Genomic DNA, 22,301 nt, shown 5'->3' with positions numbered 1-22,301 from the left:
ATTGTGTAAGTGAGATTGTGTAGGTGAGATGTGTAGGTGAGATTGGGTAGGCAGTTGGGTAGGTGAGATTGTGTAGGTGAGATTGTGTAGGTGAGATTGTGTAGGTGAGATGTGTAGGTGAGATTGTGTAGGTGAGATGTGTAGGTGAGATTGTGTAGGCAGTTGGGTAGGTGAGATTGTGTAGGTGAGATTGTGTAGGTGAGATGTGTAGGTGAGATTGGGTAGGCAGTTGGGTAGATGAGATTGTGTAGGTGAGATTGTGTAGGTGAGATGTGTAGGTGAGATTGTGTAGGTGAGATGTGTAGTTGAGATTGGGTAGGCAGTTGGGTAGGTGAGATTGTGTAGGTGAGATTGTGTAGGTGAGATTGGGTAGGTGAAATTGTGTAGGTGAGATTGTGTAGGTGAGATGTGTAGGTGAGATTGGGTAGGTGAGATTGGGCAGGTGAGATTGGGTAGGTGAGATTGGGTAGGCAGTTGGGTAGGTGAGATTGGGTAGGTGAGATGTGTAGGTGAGATTGGGTAGGTGAGATTGTGTAGGTGAGATTGGGTAGGCAGTTGGGTAGGTGAGATTGGGTAGGCAGTTGGGTAGGTGAGATTGTGTAGGTGAGATTGGGTAGGTGAGATGTGTAGGTGAGATTGGGTAGGTGACATTGGGTAGGTGAGATGGGTAGGTGAGATTGGGTAGGTGAGATGTGTAGGTGAGATTGGGTAGGTGACATTGGGTAGGCAGTTTGGTAGGTGAGATGTGTAGGTGAGATTGGGTAGGTGAGATTGGGTAGGCATTTCGGTAGGTGAGATTGGGTAGGTGAGATTGGGTAGGTGGATAGGTGAGATGGGCACAAGTTTTCTCAGAAACTACTGAAGTTATATGATTGAAAGTTGGTGTGTTCATCTAAGAGATACTTGTGAAGACTGAGTTAGAAAATTGGTGCTGTAAATTATTTTTTCACACAGTTACGGCTTTGATGTATGTTATTTTACTCACTGCATAGTGTCTTCAATGGGGACAAGTTTTCTCAGAAACTACTCAAGTTACATGCCAGAAACTTAGCAAGCTTGTAGATGAGCTTGTATCAAGACTGAGTTTGAAAATGATTTTTCCAGAGAAGGAGCCTTTTGTGTGTTTTAATTTCACATTTAATCATTTTTTTCTGATGACATAATGTGACCCGAGTGCCTGTCTCTTCTTGAGGCTTTATAGGACTCTTTTTTATGTAGATATCATAAACATCCATGATATATAAATGAACAAACCCAGTTCTAATGTGCCTATGGCGGGGGATGGTGATATCTGGTTTTCATAAATGTAAGTTGTCCAACTTCAAGAGAACAGTATGAGCAAGTCTCTGACCCAACAGGAATATGTCACAATATCCTTCCACTGTCTCTTTATCTACATCTAAGGAAATCACCAAGGGTCAAAGACTCGTGTTAAAATAGGATTCCTGAAAACCTCTGAAATCACACCAGCATCATGATGACAAGTCTGGGATCAGACACCTACGTAGTCTGGGATCAGACACCAATATATTGTTGGTTCCCCCTCCCCCAGGCAATGTTCTACACACTACAACACTGTCTAGTGACACACACACACACACACACCTACACACTTCAATACAAGAAATACCCCTCCCCCAGGCAATGTTCTACACACTACAACACTGTCTAGTGACACCACCACCACCACCACCACCACCACCTACACACTTCAATACAAGAAATACCCCTCCCCAAGGCAATGTTCTACACACGACAACACTGTCTAGTGACACCACCACCACCACCTACACACTTCAATACAAGACATACCCCTCCCCCAGGCAATGTTCTACACACGACAACACTGTCTAGTGACACACACCACCACCACCACCACCACCACCACCTACACACTTCAATACAAGAAATACCCCTCCCCCAGGCAATGTTCTACACACGACAACACTGTCTAGTGACACACACCCCCTGCCACCACCACCACCATCTCCACCACCTACACACTACAACACTGTCTAGTGACACACACCCCCTGCCACCACCACCACCATCTCCACCACCTACACACTACAACACTGTCTAGTGACACACACCCCCTGCCACCACCACCATCGCCACCACCTACACACTACAACACTGTCTAGTGACACACACCCCCTGCCACCACCACCATCTCCACCACCTACACACTACAACACTGTCTAGTGACACACACCCCCTGCCACCACCACCATCTCCACCACCTACACACTACAACACTGTCTAGTGACACACACCCCCTGCCACCCCCACCATCGCCACCACCTACACACTACAACACTGTCTAGTGACACACACCCCCTGCCACCCCCACCATCGCCACCACCTACACACTACAACACTGTCTAGTGACACACACCCCCTGCCACCACCACCATCGCCACCACCTACACACTACAACACTGTCTAGTGACACACACCCCCTGCCACCACCACCATCTCCACCACCTACACACTACAACACTGTCTAGTGACACACACCCCCTGCCACCACCACCATCTCCACCACCTACACACTACAACACTGTCTAGTGACACACACCCCCTGCCACCACCACCACCATCTCCACCACCTACACACTACAACACTGTCTAGTGACACACACCCCCTGCCACCACCACCATCGCCACCACCTACACACTACAACACTGTCTAGTGACACACACCCCCTGCCACCCCCACCATCGCCACCACCTACACACTACAACACTGTCTAGTGACACACACCCCCTGCCACCACCACCACCATCTCCACCACCTACACACTACAACACTGTCTAGTGACACACACCCCCTGCCACCACCACCACCATCTCCACCACCTACACACTACAACACTGTCTAGTGACACACACCCCCTGCCACCACCACCATCGCCACCACCTACACACTACAACACTGTCTAGTGACACACACCCCCTGCCACCACCACCATCTCCACCACCTACACACTACAACACTGTCTAGTGACACACACCCCCTGCCACCACCACCATCTCCACCACCTACACACTACAACACTGTCTAGTGACACACACCCCCTGCCACCCCCACCATCGCCACCACCTACACACTACAACACTGTCTAGTGACACACACCCCCTGCCACCCCCACCATCGCCACCACCTACACACTACAACACTGTCTAGTGACACACACCCCCTGCCACCACCACCATCGCCACCACCTACACACTACAACACTGTCTAGTGACACACACCCCCTGCCACCACCACCATCTCCACCACCTACACACTACAACACTGTCTAGTGACACACACCCCCTGCCACCACCACCATCTCCACCACCTACACACTACAACACTGTCTAGTGACACACACCCCCTGCCACCACCACCACCATCTCCACCACCTACACACTACAACACTGTCTAGTGACACACACCCCCTGCCACCACCACCATCGCCACCACCTACACACTACAACACTGTCTAGTGACACACACCCCCTGCCACCCCCACCATCGCCACCACCTACACACTACAACACTGTCTAGTGACACACACCCCCTGCCACCCCCACCATCGCCACCACCTACACACTACAACACTGTCTAGTGACACACACCCCCTGCCACCACCACCATCGCCACCACCTACACACTACAACACTGTCTAGTGACACACACCCCCTGCCACCCCCACCATCGCCACCACCTACACACTACAACACTGTCTAGTGACACACACCCCCTGCCACCCCCACCATCGCCACCACCTACACACTACAACACTGTCTAGTGACACACACCCCCTGCCACCACCACCATCGCCACCACCTACACACTACAACACTGTCTAGTGACACACACCCCCTGCCACCCCCACCATCGCCACCACCTACACACTACAACACTGTCTAGTGACACACACCCCCTGCCACCCCCACCATCGCCACCACCTACACACTACAACACTGTCTAGTGACACACACCCCCTGCCACCACCACCATCGCCACCACCTACACACTACAACACTGTCTAGTGACACACACCCCCTGCCACCACCACCATCTCCACCACCTACTAACTACAACACTGTCTAGTGACACACACCCCCTGCCACCACCACCATCTCCACCACCTACACACTACAACACTGTCTAGTGACACACACCCCCTGCCACCACCACCACCATCTCCACCACCTACACACTACAACACTGTCTAGTGACACACACCCCCTGCCACCACCACCATCGCCACCACCTACACACTACAACACTGTCTAGTGACACACACCCCCTGCCACCACCACCATCTCCACCACCTACACACTACAACACTGTCTAGTGACACACACCCCCTGCCACCACCACCATCTCCACCACCTTCACACTACAACACTGTCTAGTGACACACACCCCCTGCCACCACCACCATCTCCACCACCTACACACTACAAGACTGTCTAGTGACACACACCCCCTGCCACCACCACCACCATCGCCACCACCTACACACTACAACACTGTCTAGTGACACACACCCCCTGCCACCACCACCACCTACACACTACAACACTGTCTAGTGACACACACCCCCTGCCACCCCCACCATCGCCACCACCTACACACTACAACACTGTCTAGTGACACACACCCCCTGCCACCACCACCACCACCACCTACACACGACAACACTGTCTAGTGACACACACCCCCTGCCACCACCACCATCTCCACCACCTACACACTTCAATACAAGAAATACCCCTCCCCAAGACAGTGATGAATGCTACAGATGCACAAACACTCTAGTGTAGACAGATGCCCACATCTAAAAGTGATTAAGTCAGCGAAGATAGGGAGAGGTATCTCTTCAGAGAGCATCAAGCAATGATGTGGGAAGATCAGCAGTAACCTCACACTGCTGTTGATGTGTGCAAGTATCACCCTAGGTCTCAGAAATACCAGCATGAACATAGGTCAATTGTCATAGAGGGTTTATGGTGTGGGTAGATTGTCATGGAGAGTTTATGGTGTGGGTAGATTGTCATGGAGGGTTATGGTGTGGGTAGATTGTCATGGAGAGTTTATGGTATGGGTAGATTGTCATGGAGGGTTTATGGTGTGAGTAGATTGTCATGGAGGGTTTATGGTGTGTGTAGATTGTCATGGAGGGTTTATGGTGTGGGTAGATTGTCATGGAGGGTTTATGGTGTGGGTAGATTATCATGGAGGGTTTATGGTGTGGGTAGATTGTCATAGAGAGTTTATGGTGTGGGTAGATTGTCATGGAGGGTTTATGGTGTGAGTAGATTGTCATAGAGAGTTTATGGTGTGGGTAGATTGTCATGGAGGGTTTATGGTGTGGGTAGATTGTCATAGAGAGTTTATGGTGTGGGTAGATTGTCATGGAGGGTTTATGGTGTGGGTAGATTGTCATAGAGAGTTTATGGTATGGGTAGATTGTCATGGAGGGTTTATGGTGTGAGTAGATTGTCATGGTGAGTTTATGGTGTGTGTAGATTGTCATGGTGAGTTTATGGTGTGTGTAGATTGTCATGGAGGGTTTATGGTGTGTGTAGATTGTCATGGAGGGTTTATGGTGTGTGTAGATTGTCATGGAGGGTTTATGGTGTGTGTAGATTGTCATGGAGGGTTTATGGTGTGTGTAGATTGTCATGGAGGGTTTATGGTGTGGGTAGATTGTCATGGTGAGTTTATGGTGTGGGTAGATTGTCATTGTGAGTTTATGGTGTGGGTAGATTGTCATGGAGAGTTTATGGTGTGGGTAGATTGTCATGGAGGGTTTATGGTGTGTGTAGATTGTCATGGAGGGTTTATGGTGTGTGTAGATTGTCATGGAGGGTTTATGGTGTGGGTAGATTGTTATAGAGGGTTTATGGTGTGTGTAGATTGTCATGGTGAGTTTATGGTGTGGGTAGATTGTCATGGAGGGTTTATGGTGTGTGTAGATTATCATGGAGGGTTTATGGTGTGGGTAGATTGTCATGGAGGGTTTATGGTGTGTGTAGATTGTCATGGTGAGTTTATGGTGTGTGTAGATTGTCATGGTGAGTTTATGGTATGGGTAGATTGTCATAGAGGGTTTATGGTGTGGGTAGATTGTCATGGAGGGTTTATGGTGTGTGTAGATTATCATGGAGGGTTTATGGTATGGGTAGATTGTCATAGAGGGTTTATGGTGTGGGTAGATTGTCATGGAGGGTTTATGGTGTGTGTAGATTGTCATGGTGAGTTTATGGTGTGGGTAGATTGTCATGGAGGGTTTATGGTGTGGGTAGATTGTCATAGAGAGTTTATGGTGTGGGTAGATTGTCATGGAGGGTTTACGGTGTGGGTAGATTGTTATAGAGAGTTTATGGTTTGGGTAGATTGTCATGGAGGGTTTATGGTGTGGGTAGATTGTTATAGAGAGTTTATGGTTTGGGTAGATTGTCATGGAGGGTTTATGGTGTGGGTAGATTGTCATGGAGGGTTTATGGTGTGGGTAGATTGTCATGGAGGGTTTATGGTGTGGGTAGATTGTCATGGAGGGTTTATGGTGTGGGTAGATTGTCATGGAGGGTTTATGGTGTGGGTAGATTGTCATGGAGGGTTATGGTGTGAGTAGATTGTCATGGAGGGTTTATGGTGTGGGTAGATTGTCATGGAGGGTTTATGGTGTGGGTAGATTATCATGGAGGGTTTATGGTGTGAGTAGATTGTCATGGAGGGTTTATGGTGTGGGTAGATTGTCATAGAGAGTTTATGGTGTGGGTAGATTGTCATGGAGGGTTTACGGTGTGGGTAGATTGTTATAGAGAGTTTATGGTGTGGGTAGATTGTCATGGAGGGTTTATGGTGTGGGTAGATTGTTATAGAGAGTTTATGGTTTGGGTAGATTGTCATGGAGGGTTTATGGTGTGGGTAGATTGTCATGGAGGGTTTATGGTGTGGGTAGATTGTCATGGAGGGTTTATGGTGTGGGTAGATTGTCATGGAGGGTTTATGGTGTGGGTAGATTGTCATGGAGGGTTTATGGTGTGGGTAGATTGTCATGGAGGGTTTATGGTGTGGGTAGATTGTCATGGAGGGTTATGGTGTGAGTAGATTGTCATGGAGGGTTTATGGTGTGGGTAGATTGTCATAGAGAGTTTATGGTATGGGTAGATTGTCATGGAGGGTTTATGGTGTGAGTAGATTGTCATGGAGGGTTTATGGTGTGGGTAGATTGTCATGGAGGGTTTATGGTGTGGGTAGATTGTCATGGAGGGTTATGGTGTGGGTAGATTGTCATGGAGGGTTTATGGTGTGGGTAGATTGTCATGGAGGGTTTATGGTGTGGGTAGATTGTCATGGAGGGTTTATGGTGTGGGTAGATTGTCATGGAGGGTTTATGGTGTGGGTAGATTGTCATGGAGGGTTTATGGTGTGGGTAGATTGTCATAGAGAGTTTATGGTGGGTTTAGGGTGTGGGTAGATTGTCATGGAGGGTTTATGGTGTGGGTAGATTGTCATGGAGGGTTAATGGTATGGGTAGATTGTCATAGAGAGTTTATGGTGGGTTTAGGGTGTGGGTAGATTGTCATAGAGAGTTTATGGTGGGTTTAGGGTGTGGGTAGATTGTCATAGAGAGTTTATGGTGGGTTTAGGGTGTAGGTAGATTGTCGTAGAGAGTTTATGGAGGGTTTATGGTGTGGGTAGATTGTCATAGAGAGTTTATGGTGGGTTTAGGGTGTGGGTAGATTGTCATGGAGGGTTTATGGTGTGGGTAGATTGTCATGGAGGGTTTATGGTGTGGGTAGATTGTCATGGAGGGTTAATGGTATGGGTAGATTGTCATAGAGAGTTTATGGTGGGTTTAGGGTGTGGGTAGATTGTCATAGAGAGTTTATGGTGGGTTTAGGGTGTGGGTAGATTGTCATAGAGAGTTTATGGAGGGTTTATGGTGTGGGTAGATTGTCATGGAGAGTTTATGGTGGGTTTAGGGTGTGGGTAGATTGTCATGGAGGGTTTATGGTGTGGGTAGATTGTCATGGAGGGTTTATGGTGTGGGTAGATTGTCATGGAGGGTTAATGGTATGGGTAGATTGTCATAGAGAGTTTATGGTGTGGGTAGATTGTCATGGAGGGTTTATGGTGGGTTTAGGGTGTGGGTAGATTGTTATAGAGAGTTTAGGGTGTGGGTAGATTGTCATAGAGAGTTTATGGTGGGTTTAGGGTGTGAGTAGATTGTCATAGAGAGTTTATGGTGGGTTTAGGGTGTGGGTAGATTGTTATAGAGAGTTTAGGGTGTGGGTAGATTGTCATAGAGAGTTTATGGTGGGTTTAGGGTGTGGGTAGATTGTCATTGAGGGTTTATGGTGTGGGTAGATTGTCATAGAGAGTTTAGGGTGGGTTTATGGTGTGAGTATGTTAATCTTTCCCAGATGGTTTGTGTGTGTAGGTCTTTGTATGTTGTTGTATTCGTTTAGTTCACTGTGTTTTATACAAGGAGTTGTTATTAACTGCAAGTGATTCTATTTGAATAATTTAGTGATCAGTTGTCTGGTAATGTCATTTAGTGAATTACTTCTTGGTGATATATTTGCATGATGAGTATTTTGTAAATGAGATAGTGCTGAGAATGCTAGAGGTGGATGTATTGATGGCCCATGAGGCAGTCTGGTGATTACTCTAGCTGCTTTCTCCCCATGACTGGACTCACTGGAGGGGGGCAGTAGAGGGGGATGTATTGATGGTCCATGAGGCAGTCTGGTGATTACTCTAGCTGCTTCCTCCCCATGACTGGACTCACTGGAGGGGGGGAGTAGAGGGGGGATGTATTGATGGTCCATGAGGCAGTCTGGTGAATTTTGGAGTGTGGGGTGAGTTTTGGAGGGTGGGGTGAGTTTTGGAGGGTAGAGGGGGAGTTTTGGATGGGTGGGGGGAGTTTTGGAGGGTGGGGTTAGTTTTGGAGGGTAGGGGGGGTTTTGGAGGGTAGAGGGGGAGTTTTGGAGGGTAGGGGGAGTTTTGGAGGGTGGGGTGAGTTTTGGAGGGTAGAGGGGGAGTTTTGGAGGGTGGGGTGAGTTTTGGAGGGTAGAGGGGGAGTTTTGGAGGGTGGGGGGAGGTTTGGAGGGTGGGGGGAGGTTTGGAGGGTGGGGCTGGTCCCTTTAGTGATGTATGTTCATATGGTTATTCCAATGTTTTCATTGAATCATTGAATCATCGAAGCATTGAATGTGTACAAACTGATGTTTGTTTATTTTTTCCAGATATTTGTATTCATGGGAGAGGATCACTCCGATTTGGCTTCGGTGAGTTTTATATTCTTTCCCTATTTACTGAGGTATAGAAGTAGTTTGCTGGTATGTGATAACAATAGTCAATTTTCATTTTTCTTGAAAACAAATGACATTACATCGGTCATTCAATCTGTTTCCTGAACACAAAGCTACTTCCTGTAAGTTTGAACAGCGCCAGGGACAGATCCCCCGATGACCCTTGTGTTGGTAGTTAGAGAGAGGCTGCCAACATGGGGGCAGTGTCCACTGGTGACAGGAGACTTCGACCCAGGATTATATAACACACGACTGACCGCCTCCATTCGTCTAGTGGTAGAGCATCCGCCCAGAGAACAGGATGGTACTTGTTGTTACCCTGCCTGGAGGACTGATCACCTCGGAGTCAGTATACTGTGTCTGAGTGGGGTATTCATGTTAAACTGCGGCATGGTATCTCAGTGGGCTAGCACTATAAATCGGCATCGATCCGGACTAGTGCACACACACACACACACACACACACACACACACACACACACACACACACACACACACACACACACACACACACACACACACACACATACAACACACAACACACACACACACAACACAACCTCACACACACACACAACCTAACACACACACACACACACACACACACACAACATACAACACACAACACAACACAACCTAACACACACACACACACACACACACACACAACACAACACAACCTAACACACACACACACACACACACACACACACACACAACCTAACACACACACACACAACCTAACACACACACACAACCTAACACACACACACAACACAACCTAACACACACACACACACACACAACACAACCTAACACACACACACACAACACAACACAACACAACCTAACACACACACACACACACACAACCTAACACACACACACACACACACACACACACACACACACACACACACAACCTAACACACACACACACACACACACACAACACAACCTAACACACACACACACACACAACACAACCTAACACACACACACAACACAACCTAACACACACACACACACACAACACAACCTAACACACACACACACACAACACAACACAACCTAACACACACACAACACAACACAACCTAACACACACACACACACACAACACACACACACACACACACACACACACACAACACACACACACACACACAACACACACACGAAGTCATACTTCCTGTGCCCATACATCCATAACTCCACTGCTTCTGGTGTGATGACTGTCACAAAATGATTTCTGAACACAGAGGTTAATTCAGAATATTGGTCTGCACAGAAATAAATTATGAAATCAGTGAAGGAGCAGACAAGATCAATCAACCAACCAGCCAACCAACCAGCCAACCAGCCAACCAACCAGTCAGCCAACCAGCCAGCCAACCAACCAACCAGCCAACCAACCAACCTACTAATCAATCGTATTGAAACACAGTTTTAGATTTACAATAAACTTGGGCAATACAAAGGTCAAAGGTCAAATAAGTGGCCTCACCAATAAGTAACTGTTCCTAGAATTAATGTCAGTGCTCTCTTGAATGTCAGGAATATTGTCACGGTCGATTGTTGTCAAACAGGTATGTCTCCGTTTTTTTAATCCAGAGTAGTGTAGGAAGCTTTCACGGATTTTGTGTTTACAACTGAGTGCCACATCAGCACTTGACAAGTAGATAAGACACAGGCCGCAAACTGCCCTCTTGTCACTCTTATATAGACACAGCCAACCTTCCATCCAGGGGTTCAGGGGACCCCCAATACACACAGCCAACCTTCCATCCATGGGATCAGGGGACCCCCAATACACACAGCCAACCTTCCATCCATGGGTTCCAGGGACCCCCAATACACACAGCCAACCTTCCATCCAGGGGTTCAGGTGACCCCCAATACACACAGCCAACCTTCCATCCAGGGGTTCCAGGGACCCCCAATACACACAGCCAACCTTCCATCCAGGGGTTCAGGTGACCCCCAATACACACAGCCAACCTTCCATCCAGGAGTTCAGGTGACCCCCAATACACACAGCCAACCTTCCATCCATGGGTTCAGGTGACCCCCAATATGTAGAGAGGACAGAAGGCTTCCTGTATGTAGAGAAGACAGACTGCTTCCTGTATGTAGAGAGGACAGAACGCTTCCTGTATCTAGAGAGGACAGACTGCTTCCTGTATGGAGAGAAGACAGAACGCTTCCTGTATGTAGAGAGGACAGAACGCTTCCTGTATGTAGAGAGGACAGAATGCTTCCTGTATGTAGAGAGGACAGACTGCTTCCTGTATGTAGAGAGGACAGAACGCTTCCTGTATATAGAGAGGACAGACTGCTTCCTGTATGTAGAGGGGACAGAACGCTTCCTGTATGTAGAGAGGATATAGAGAGCATAGACTGCTTCCTGTATGTAGAGAGGACAGACTGCTTCCTGTATGTGAGAGGACAGACTGCTTCTTGTATGTAGAGAGGACAGAACTCTTCCTGTATGTAGAGAGGACAGAACACTTCCTGTATGTAGAGAGGACAGAAAGTTTCCTGTATGTAGAGAGGACAGACTGCTTCCTGTATGTAGAGAGGACAGAACGCTTCCTGTATGTAGAGAGGACAGAACGCTTCCTGTATGTAGAGAGGACAGACTGCTTCCTGTATGTAGAGAGGACAGACTGCTTCCTGTATGTAGAGAGGAAAGACTGCTTCCTGTATGTAGAGAGGACAGATTGCTTCCTGTATGTAGAGAGGACAGAACGCTTCCTGTATGTAGAGAGGACAGACTGCTTCCTGTATGTAGAGAGGACAGAATGCTTCCTGTATGTAGAGGGGACAGATTGCTTCCTGTATGTAGAGAGGACAGACTGCTTCCTGTATGTAGAGAGGACAGAATGCTTCCTGTATGTAGAGAGGACAGAATGCTTCCTGTATGTAGAGAGGACAGACTGCTTCCTGTATGTAGAGAAGACAGACTGCTTCCTGTATGTAGAGAGGACAGAACGCTTCCTGTATGTAGAGAGGACAGATTGCTTCCTGTATGTAGAGAGGACAGAACGCTTCCTGTATGTAGAGAGGACAGAATGCTTCCTTTTTGTAGAGAGGACAGAATGCTTCCTGTATGTAGAGAGGACAGACTGCTTCCTGTATGTAGAGGGGACAGATTGCTTCCTGTATGTAGAGAGGACAGAACGCTTCCTGTATGTAGAGAGGACAGAACGCTTCCTGTATGTAGAGAGGACAGATTGCTTCCTGTATGTAGAGAGGACAGAACGCTTCCTGTATGTAGAGAGGACAGAATGCTTCCTTTTTGTAGAGAGGACAGAATGCTTCCTGTATGTAGAGAGGACAGACTGCTTCCTGTATGTAGAGGGGACAGATTGCTTCCTGTATGTAGAGAGGACAGAACGCTTCCTGTATGTAGAGAGGACAGAATGCTTCCTGTATGTAGAGGGGACAGATTGTTTCCTGTATGTAGAGAGGACAGAACGCTTCCTGTATGTAGAGAGGACAGAATGCTTCCTGTATGTAGAGAGGACAGACTGCTTCCTGTATGTAGAGAGGACAGAATGCTTCCTTAAGTGGATTTGAGTTCCAATGATAGACTCCTGCCATCAATATCTCGACCAGGCAAACAGTCCATTACATTTGAATCCTCCTATTGGAGATGTATCATGATAACGTTGATGTTCCTCTTGAAGTGAAGAAACCTGGCGGCTGAATGTGTTATCACATGGTTCATGGATCTGCCCGTCCAAAGTTCACAGAGATGGAATGAAATTAAGATTTGAAGTACCATGCTTCTTTCTTCCTGCTCAGTCGGAGAACAAATGTCAGACATGAAAAACTCTTGAGTAGATCGATATTGGAAGAATTGTGAACTCTTTGACTTGAAACCCACTAGTAGCTGACCCAGTAAGGTGTGAGTCAGTCTGTGACCACCCAGTGAGGTGTGAGTCAGCCTGTGACCACCCAGTGAGGTGTGAGTCAGTCTGTGAGTGAGTGAGTGAGTGAGTGAGTATGGTTTTACGCCGCTTTTAGCAATATTCCAGCAATATCACGGCGGGGGACACCAGAAATGGGCTTCACACATTGTACCCATGTCGGGATTCGAACCCGGGTCTTCGGCGTGACGAGCGAACGCTTTAACCACTAGGCTACCCGACCGCCCCAGTCTGTGAGTGAGGTGTGAGTCAGTCTGTGACCACCCAGTGAGGTGTGAGTCAGCCTGTGACCACCCAGTGAGGTGTGAGTCAGTCTGTGAGTGGGGTGTGAGTCAGTCCGTGAGAGAGGTGTGAGTCAGTCTGTGACCACCCAGTGAGGTGTGAGTCAGTCTGTGAGTGAGGTGTGAGTCAGTCCATGAGTGAGGTGTGAGTCAGTCTGTGACCACCCAGTGAGGTGTGAGTCAGTCTGTGAGTGAGGTGTGATTCAGTCTGTGAGTGAGGTGTGAGTCAGTCCGTGAGTAAGGCGTGAGTCAGTCTGTGATCACTCAGTGAGGTGTGAGTCAGTCTGTGAGTGAGATGTGAGTCAGTCCGTGAGTGAGGCGTGAGTCAGTCTGTGATCACTCAGTGAGGTGTTAGTCAGTCTGTGAGTGAGATGTGAGTCAGTCTGTGGCCACCCAGTGAGGCGTGAGTCTGTCTGTGAGTGAGGTGTGAGTCAGTCTGTGAGTGAGGTGTGAGTCAGTCTGTGGCCTCCCATCGAGGTGTGAGTCAGCCTGTGAGTGAGGTGTGAGTCAGTCTGTGGCTACCCAGTGAGGTGTGAGTCAGCCTGTGAGTGAGGTGTGAGTCAGTCTCTGAGTGAGGTGTGAGTCAGCCTGTGAGTGAGGTGTGAGTCAGTCTATGACCACCCAGTGAGGTGTGAGTCTGTCTGTGAGTGAGGCATGAGTCAGTCTGTGAGTGAGGTGTGAGTCAGTCTGTGAGTGAGGTGTGAGTCAGCCTGTGAGTGAGGTGTGAGTCAGTCTATGACCACCCAGTGAGGTGTGAGTCTGTCTGTGAGTGAGGCGTGAGTCAGTCTCTGAGTGAGGTGTGAGTCAGTCTGTGAGTGAGGTGTGAGTCAGCCTGTGAGTGAGGTGTGAGTCAGTCTATGACCACCCAGTGAGGTGTGAGTCAGTCTTTGACCACCCAGTGAGGTGTGAGTCAGTCTGTGAGTGAGGTGTGAGTCAGTCTGTGACCGCCCAGTGAGGTGTGAGTCAATCTTTGACCAACCAGTGAGGTGTGAGTCAGTCTGTGAGTGAGGCATGAGTCAGTCTGTGAGTGAGGTGTGAGTCAGCCTGTGAGTGAGGTGTGAGTCAGTCTGTGAGTAAGGCGTGAGTCAGTCTGTGATCACTCAGTGAGGTGTGAGTCAGTCTGTGAGTGAGATGTGAGTCAGTCCGTGAGTGAGGCGTGAGTCAGTCTGTGATCACTCAGTGAGGTGTGAGTCAGTCTGTGAGTGAGATGTGAGTCAGTCGGTGGCCACCCAGTGAGGCGTGAGTGAGGTGTGAGTCAGTCTGTGAGTGAGGTGTGAGTCAGTCTGTGATCACTCAGTGAGGTGTGAGTCAGTCTGTGAGTGAGATGTGAGTCAGTCCGTGAGTGAGGCGTGAGTCAGTCTGTGATCACTCAGTGAGGTGTGAGTCAGTCTGTGAGTGAGATGTGAGTCAGTCGGTGGCCACCCAGTGAGGTGTGAGTCAGTCTTTGATCACCCAGTGAGGTGTGAGTCGGTCTATGAGTGAGGCATGAGTCAGTCTGTGAGTGAGGTGTGAGTCAGCCTGTGAGTGAGGTGTGAGTCAGTCTGTGAGTAAGGCGTGAGTCAGTCTGTGATCACTCAGTGAGGTGTGAGTCAGTCTGTGAGTGAGATGTGAGTCAGTCCGTGAGTGAGGCGTGAGTCAGTCTGTGATCACTCAGTGAGGTGTGAGTCAGTCTGTGAGTGAGATGTGAGTCAGTCGGTGGCCACCCAGTGAGGCGTGAGTGAGGTGTGAGTCAGTCTGTGAGTGAGGTGTGAGTCAGTCTGTGATCACTCAGTGAGGTGTGAGTCAGTCTGTGAGTGAGATGTGAGTCAGTCCGTGAGTGAGGCGTGAGTCAGTCTGTGATCACTCAGTGAGGTGTGAGTCAGTCTGTGAGTGAGATGTGAGTCAGTCGGTGGCCACCCAGTGAGGTGTGAGTCAGTCTTTGATCACCCAGTGAGGTGTGAGTCGGTCTGTGAGTGAGGCGTGAGTCAGTCTGTGAGTGAGGTGTGAGTCAGTCTGTGAGTGAGGTGTGAGTCAGCCTGTGAGTGAGGTGTGAGTCAGTCCATGACCACCCAGTGAGGTGTGAGTCAGTCTTTGATCACCCGGTGAGCTGTGAGTGAGGTGTGAGTCAGTTTGTGACCGCCCAGTGAGGTGTGAGTCAATCTTTGACCACCGAGTGAGGTGTGAGTCAGTCTGTGAGTGAGGCATGAGTCAGTCTGTGAGTGAGGTGTGAGTCAGCCTGTGAGTGAGGTGTGAGTCAGTCTGTGACCACCCAGTGAGGTGTGATTCAGTCTGTGAGTGAGGTGTGATTCAGTCTGTGAGTGAGGTGTGAGTCAGTCCGTGAGTAAGGCGTGAGTCAGTCTGTGATCACTCAGTGAGGTGTGAGTCAGTCTGTGAGTGAGATGTGAGTCAGTCTGTGAGTGAGGCGTGAGTCAGTCTGTGATCACTCAGTGAGGTGTGAGTCAGTCTGTGAGTGAGGCGTGAGTCAGTCTGTGATCACTCAGTGAGGTGTGATTCAGTCTGTGAGTATGGTGTGAGTCAGTCTGTGAGTGAGGTGTGAGTCTGTCTGTGAGTGAGGTGTGAGTCTGTCTGTGAGTGAGGCATGAGTCAGTCTGTGAGTGTGGTGTGAGTGAGGTGTGAGTCAGTCTGTGATCACCTAGAGCGACCAGACAAGCAGACACGGACTGCCAGGGGCTCCATCCTGCTTGTTGTGGACACTCGCTACTCCAGTTCCTCATCTCCAGGCCATTTTGTCTTCACACTTGATGTGTCTTACTTGTCTGTTGAAGACTTACACATGTTCTCAGGAGATTTATAAACCCCAAAACAAATTGCATTGCATCTATTCTGTCTCGGGAGTGAAGTCCTTAATAAGCGCTTTGCCCACCTTCCGTCTCCCTGATTAACACAGATTAGCATCTCGGGGTCGTCGGAGAGGAATGTGCTGATACTTCTCTCTTCCCATCACAGATTCACCATCTTAAATGTTGCAAAAATTGATTTGATGCTCTTTCTTCAAACAGCTCCAAATGCATGCATTGTGTGTAGAGAAATCTGTCTTGACACTTGCTTGAAGAAATTCACTTTGAGACACGCTTACATAATGGTAGGAAGATGAAGTTGGCGCTGTTTCTTTAGATTAGCTTATGTCACATCCATCTTCCTATTTGTTCTGACTGGTGGTTTCCGCAGTGTGTATTTATGAAGGTTTTTATATTAGAAGAGAACAGGTATTCAGAAACTAAAAATTGCCTGTAATTTTTTTTATTATGAATATTGAAGAATCATTAACATGAAATACACTTTGAGCTGGATAAGTGCCTCCTTTTGAATACACTGTAAAAATGTAAAGAAAGATCCACTAGAAAATGTAAGTCTTTGAATAATGGTCCACTTTGACCTGTTATGTACAGTCTTTAATATACCTCCTGTAACATGTACGTGACTCCTTCAGTGGATGGCACAATTAGGATATGCATTTATTCCTGGAATAAATTTATAGTGTGAGATTTAACGGGACATTAACACCTACTGAACAGAAGGAAACAGTTGTTCTTGGTTGGGTTGGTATAGCTCGTCCAAATACACTCGATTGATATGGAAGTGCTCGCCCAAACACACCCGTTGCGCATGTTCTTTTTTTTGGTAAATCTCGTGCTTGTCATGCTGATGTGACGGACCACTACGTTGAACGGGGTAACATGTGGAAGTTGACATTTATTCGTTGTGGGACGAAGACGTCCTCAGAGCTCCAGTCAGGAGATTGCATTTGCTAATATTAGAATTAACTTCCATTATCCACTTTATAACAGAAAGTGGTCAATTATTTACTTTCGATGAATATATAGAAACATTTCATTTTGGGGCGATTTGGTCAGTGTGGCAAGGAAGGTTTGTGTTTCTGTCTTTAGTTTAATTAAAATGTCCGACATGATATTTTTGACTTGTTGTTTACTTAACGGGGAATAAAAAGTATCTCATTCCCACCTACTCTGACTAAACTCTTTGTACAAAATGTCAAGTTTGATGTTTGTTGTGGTATTCAACACATATTCCTTTTTTTGTAAAATTTCACATCTTGACTTTGTTTCAAACATGGTTTCAAAATACATATTTGGCTCTGAAAACATCTTTTCCTGAAAATTGGCAGACTGAGGCTGTCCTTGTATACTCGCTCGTCATATACCAGAACTGTTCACGAGGTACATAAAATTGGTATTACACGGGAGTGAGTATATATTACTTACTTGTCGCTTATAATTTTACTGTCATGTGTGAATAGACAGACATCTACGCGATCAACAGCTTACTCCAATTGAGTGTAACAACAGACCTATATATTCAAGTCTTTGGTTTAACAGAATAATACTTCAAACACGTCCAAAGTTGATACTTGATAATTAAATACCATACAACAGCCCACCTTGAGAATTCAGGGGTCTGTTCGACAAAGCTGTGACAGCACTAATCAGAACTCCCATACTTTAACATAGACTGACGACTGTCGTTGGGCTACAGTTGCCTTGTAGAACGGGGCCCTGCACCACAAAGTTTACAATCACGTCACATGATTTGTGGACTGTTTGCAAGATCCACCCTGTGACGTCAGCAAAGCAACAGGGTTCCTCAGGGGTCATCAAGTGTGCTTAAGCTCCTCTCAGTGATCTATCATCTCTACACACAATGTCATTAAAAAAGCCCAGGGATGTTGGGAGTTTTCAATATTTGTTAGGGAAACTTGTTCCTGCAGTACATAAGCATGCATTTTGGTATCACACAACATGTAGTATAGCTGTATGTTTATTACACAACATGTAGTACAGCAGTATGTTTATTACACAACATGTAGTACAGCTGTATGTTTATTACACAACTTGTAGTACAGCTGTATGTTTATTACACAACATGTAGTACAGCTGGATGTTTATTACACACCATGTAGTACAGCTGGATGTTTATTACACAACATGTAGTACAGCTGGATGTTTATTACACAACATGTAGTACAGCAGTATGTTTATTACACAACATGTAGTACAGCTGTATGTTTATTACACAACTTGTAGTACAGCTGTATGTTTATTACACAACATGTAGTACAGCTGGATGTTTATTACACAACATGTAGTACAGCTGGATGTTTATTACACAACATGTAGTACAGCTGGATGTTTATTACACAACATGTAGTACAGCTGGATGTTTATTACACAACATGTGGTACAGCAGTATGTTTATTACACAACATGTAGTACAGCTGTATGTTTATTACACACCATGTAGTACAGCTGGATGTTTATTACACAGCATGTAGTACAGCTGGATGTTTATTACACAACATGTGGTACAGCAGTATGTTTATTACACAACATGTAGTACAGCTGGATGTTTATTACACAACATGTAGTACAGCTGGATGTTTATTACACAACATGTAGTACAGCTGGATGTTTATTACACAACATGTAGTACAGCTGGATTTTTATTACACAACATGTAGTACAGCTGGATGTTTATTACACAACATGTAGTACAGCAGTATGTTTATTACACAACATGTAGTACAGCTGGATGTTTATTACACAACATGTAGTACAGCAGTATGTTTATTACACAACATGTAGTACAGATGTATGTTTATTACACAACATGTGGTATAGCTGTATGTTTATTTCACAACATGTAGTACAGCTGGATGTTTATTACACAACATGTAGTACAGCTGGATGTTTATTACACAACATGTGGTACAGCAGTATGTTTATTACACAACATGTAGTACAGCTGTATGTTTATTACACAACATGTAGTACAGCTGGATGTTTATTACACAACATGTAGTACAGCTGGATGTTTATTACACAACATGTGGTACAGCAGTATGTTTATTACACAACATGTAGTACAGCTGTATGTTTATTACACAACATGTGGTACAGCAGTATGTTTATTACACACCATGTAGTACAGCTGGATGTTTATTACACAACATGTAGTACAGCAGTATGTTTATTACACAACATGTAGTACAGCTGGATGTTTATTACACAACATGTAGTACAGCTGGATGTTTATTACACAACATGTAGTACAGCTGGATGTTATTAAATGGGTGATCTCTTCACAGGCGAGTAATAAATTTGATTTACTGAAATAGAAGGAATATATAACTGCCTGTAGTCAGTAGCTATTATCAGAAGTGTTCAGATTTATCAATGTGCGCTAATGCTGTGTTTATAGTTTGTGTTTAGGGTGTTCATCAGCATGGTCATGATGGTTGGTTGGTTGGTTTGCTGTTTCACGCCACACTCAGCAATATTCCAACTATATGACGGCGGTCTGTGAATAATCGAGTCTGGACCAGACAATCCAGTGATTGATATCATGAGCATCGATCCACGCAATTTGGATCGATGACATGCACCAACCGAGTCAGTGAGCCTGACCACCCAATCCCGTTAGTCGCCTCTTACGCGAGGTTTACTCAGCAGTCCACTTTAATAGTTGTCTAAGCCTGGGTGCTTATTACAGTGAATACGGTACCTTCTTCCCCCTGGTTACACCAACATGTGACTGAAGACACACCACGAGCTGCAGATAAAGAGTGAGCTGTGTCAGATGGATGGATGGTCGACTCAGTAACACAGAATGCATGTATCCCAGAATCCACCATGGTGTGAGGAGGCCTCGACTTGACTATTTATCATCGTCTTGTTACTGGGATATTTCTTGTCTGGTCCTTCTCAAGATTAAAGGAGTTTCCAGGTTCCCTGACAACAAACTAGCTGCACCATGTTTTCTGGCTCAACACTTGCTGGATGCCTGTATTTGTTCATTACAGCTAATTTAAAAAAAGCCTTTCTAAAAGTCACAAAGTCTGCTTATTAAAAACTTCAAAGCCTGTGGCTTATTAGTAAAAAATAACCTGATCTGCTTCAAACACCTTTGATATCGTGACCCCATTCTCAGATCTTCTCATGGTAAAGTGAGTTTTTCTTGGATTCGTACAAATCAATAAATTCAATTCCAAAACAAATAATAATTTCCTATTGTGCCGGGAGGGAAGTTGTGTGTGAAGAACTGTTTTATGAGTGATCATTTCCTGTCCACCATGCTTAATTCTCCGTACAGGGGCAGGCAGGAGGGGTACAGGGGCAGGCAGGAGGGGTACAGGGGCAGGCAGTAGGGGTACAGGGGCAGGCAAGAGGGGTACAGGGGCAGGCAGGAGGGGTACAGGGGCAGGCAAGAGGGGTACAGGGGCAGGCAGGAGGGGTACAGGGGCAGGCAAGAGGGGTACAGGGGCAGGCAGGAGGGGTACAGGGGCAGGCAGGAGGGGTACAGGGGCAGGCAGTAGGGGTACAGGGGCAGGCAGGAGGGGTACAGGGGCAGGCAGTAGGGGTACAGGGGCAGGCAGTAGGGGTACAGGGGCAAGCAGGAGGGGTACAGGGGCAGGCAGGAGGGGTACAGGGGCAGGCAGTAGGGGTACAGGGGCAGGCAGGAGGGGTACAGGGGCAGGCAGTAGGGGTACAGGGGCAGGCAGTAGGGGTACAGGGGCAAGCAGGAGGGGTACAGGGGCAGGCAGGAGGGGTAAAGTCTCACTCAGCTGGGATCAAGCCTTCATTTAGAGAAACATTTAATGAAAACACTTTTGTGATTTAGGCGACTAATACCACTGACAACAAAGGAGGTGTACTAAATAGATGGGATAGTCTTGCTGTCTGATTCCGAGCTGATTCCCTTCTTTGTGGGCTGCAGCTGGTGGGCCAGTCCTCAGTGGTTATTCACATGCAGGAGGAACCAGGTTTTGTTGTTTGTTGTAATAGGGGTTGTCAGCATCCAAGCATGTCTCGAGTTGAACCGTGACGGTCCATCAGCTCGCGACTGCTGATTACGATGATCTTCATTCAGCATCACTGTGTCCTGTTGGATTCCGGGTTGCATTCATCTTGCCACTTGTACCCAAATGTCCTCTTATAAAATGGTTTTTTAATTACTTTTTCTTATTATGTTATAATTTATAATTTATGTTATAAATATTTTAGAAATTATGAAACTGTTTTTTTGTCAGTTCATGAAGGACAAATGTCCTGTGCCTCCACCTCAGCACGAACTTGTCCTTAGCTACAGAAGATGTCATCACGATGTCTACCTACAGACCTGACACTGTCTACCTACAGACCTGACACTGTCAACCTACAGACCTGACACTGTCTACCTACTGACCTGACACTGTCTACCTACCGACCTGACACTGTCTACCTACAGACCTGGCACTGTCTACCTACAGACCTGACACTGTCAACCTACAGACCTGACACTGTCTACCTACTGACCTGACACTGTCAACCTACTGACCTGACACTGTCTACCTACAGACCTGACACTGTCTACCTACAGACCTGACACTGTCTACCTACTGCCCTGATACTGTCTACCTACTGACCTGTCACTGTCTACCTACAGACCTGACACTGTCTACAAACTGACCTGACACTGTCTACCTACAGACCTGACACTGTCTACCTACAGACCTGACACTGTCTACCTACAGACCTGACACTGTCTACCTACAGACCTGACACTGTCCACCTACAGACCTGACACTGTCTACCTACAGACCTGACACTGTCTACAAACTGACCTGACACTGTCTACCTACAGACCTGACACTGTCTACCTACAGACCTGACACTGTCTACCTACAGACCTGACACTGTCTACCTACTGACCTGACACTGTCTACCTACAGACCTGACACTGTCCACCTACAGACCTGACA

The 22,301-nt window shown here is 46.9% G+C and overlaps 1 protein-coding gene across 8 annotated transcripts in view; it reads left to right on the top strand.

The window, feature by feature from the left end:
- Positions 1-22,301, top strand: part of LOC124125386 — an 85,769-nt gene that overhangs the window by 32,525 nt on the left and 30,943 nt on the right. For all 8 annotated transcript variants that reach the window (XR_007219228.1, XR_007219227.1, XR_007219225.1 and 5 more), the window contains exon 3: positions 9,265-9,306. Coding sequence is in view for 4 of the 8 variants with exons in the window: in XM_048388492.1 (XP_048244449.1) it covers positions 9,265-9,306 (42 nt within the window). In the remaining 4 variants the exon portion in view is untranslated. The remainder of the gene's footprint in view (positions 1-9,264; positions 9,307-22,301) is intronic.

Source organism: Haliotis rufescens, unplaced genomic scaffold, assembly GCF_023055435.1.
Source record: "Haliotis rufescens isolate VD_foot unplaced genomic scaffold, xgHalRufe1.0.p SCAF_72, whole genome shotgun sequence".
In the NCBI taxonomy this organism is placed as follows: Eukaryota; Metazoa; Mollusca; class Gastropoda; order Lepetellida; family Haliotidae; genus Haliotis; species Haliotis rufescens.
This window is presented reverse-complemented; position numbering and strand designations above follow the sequence as displayed.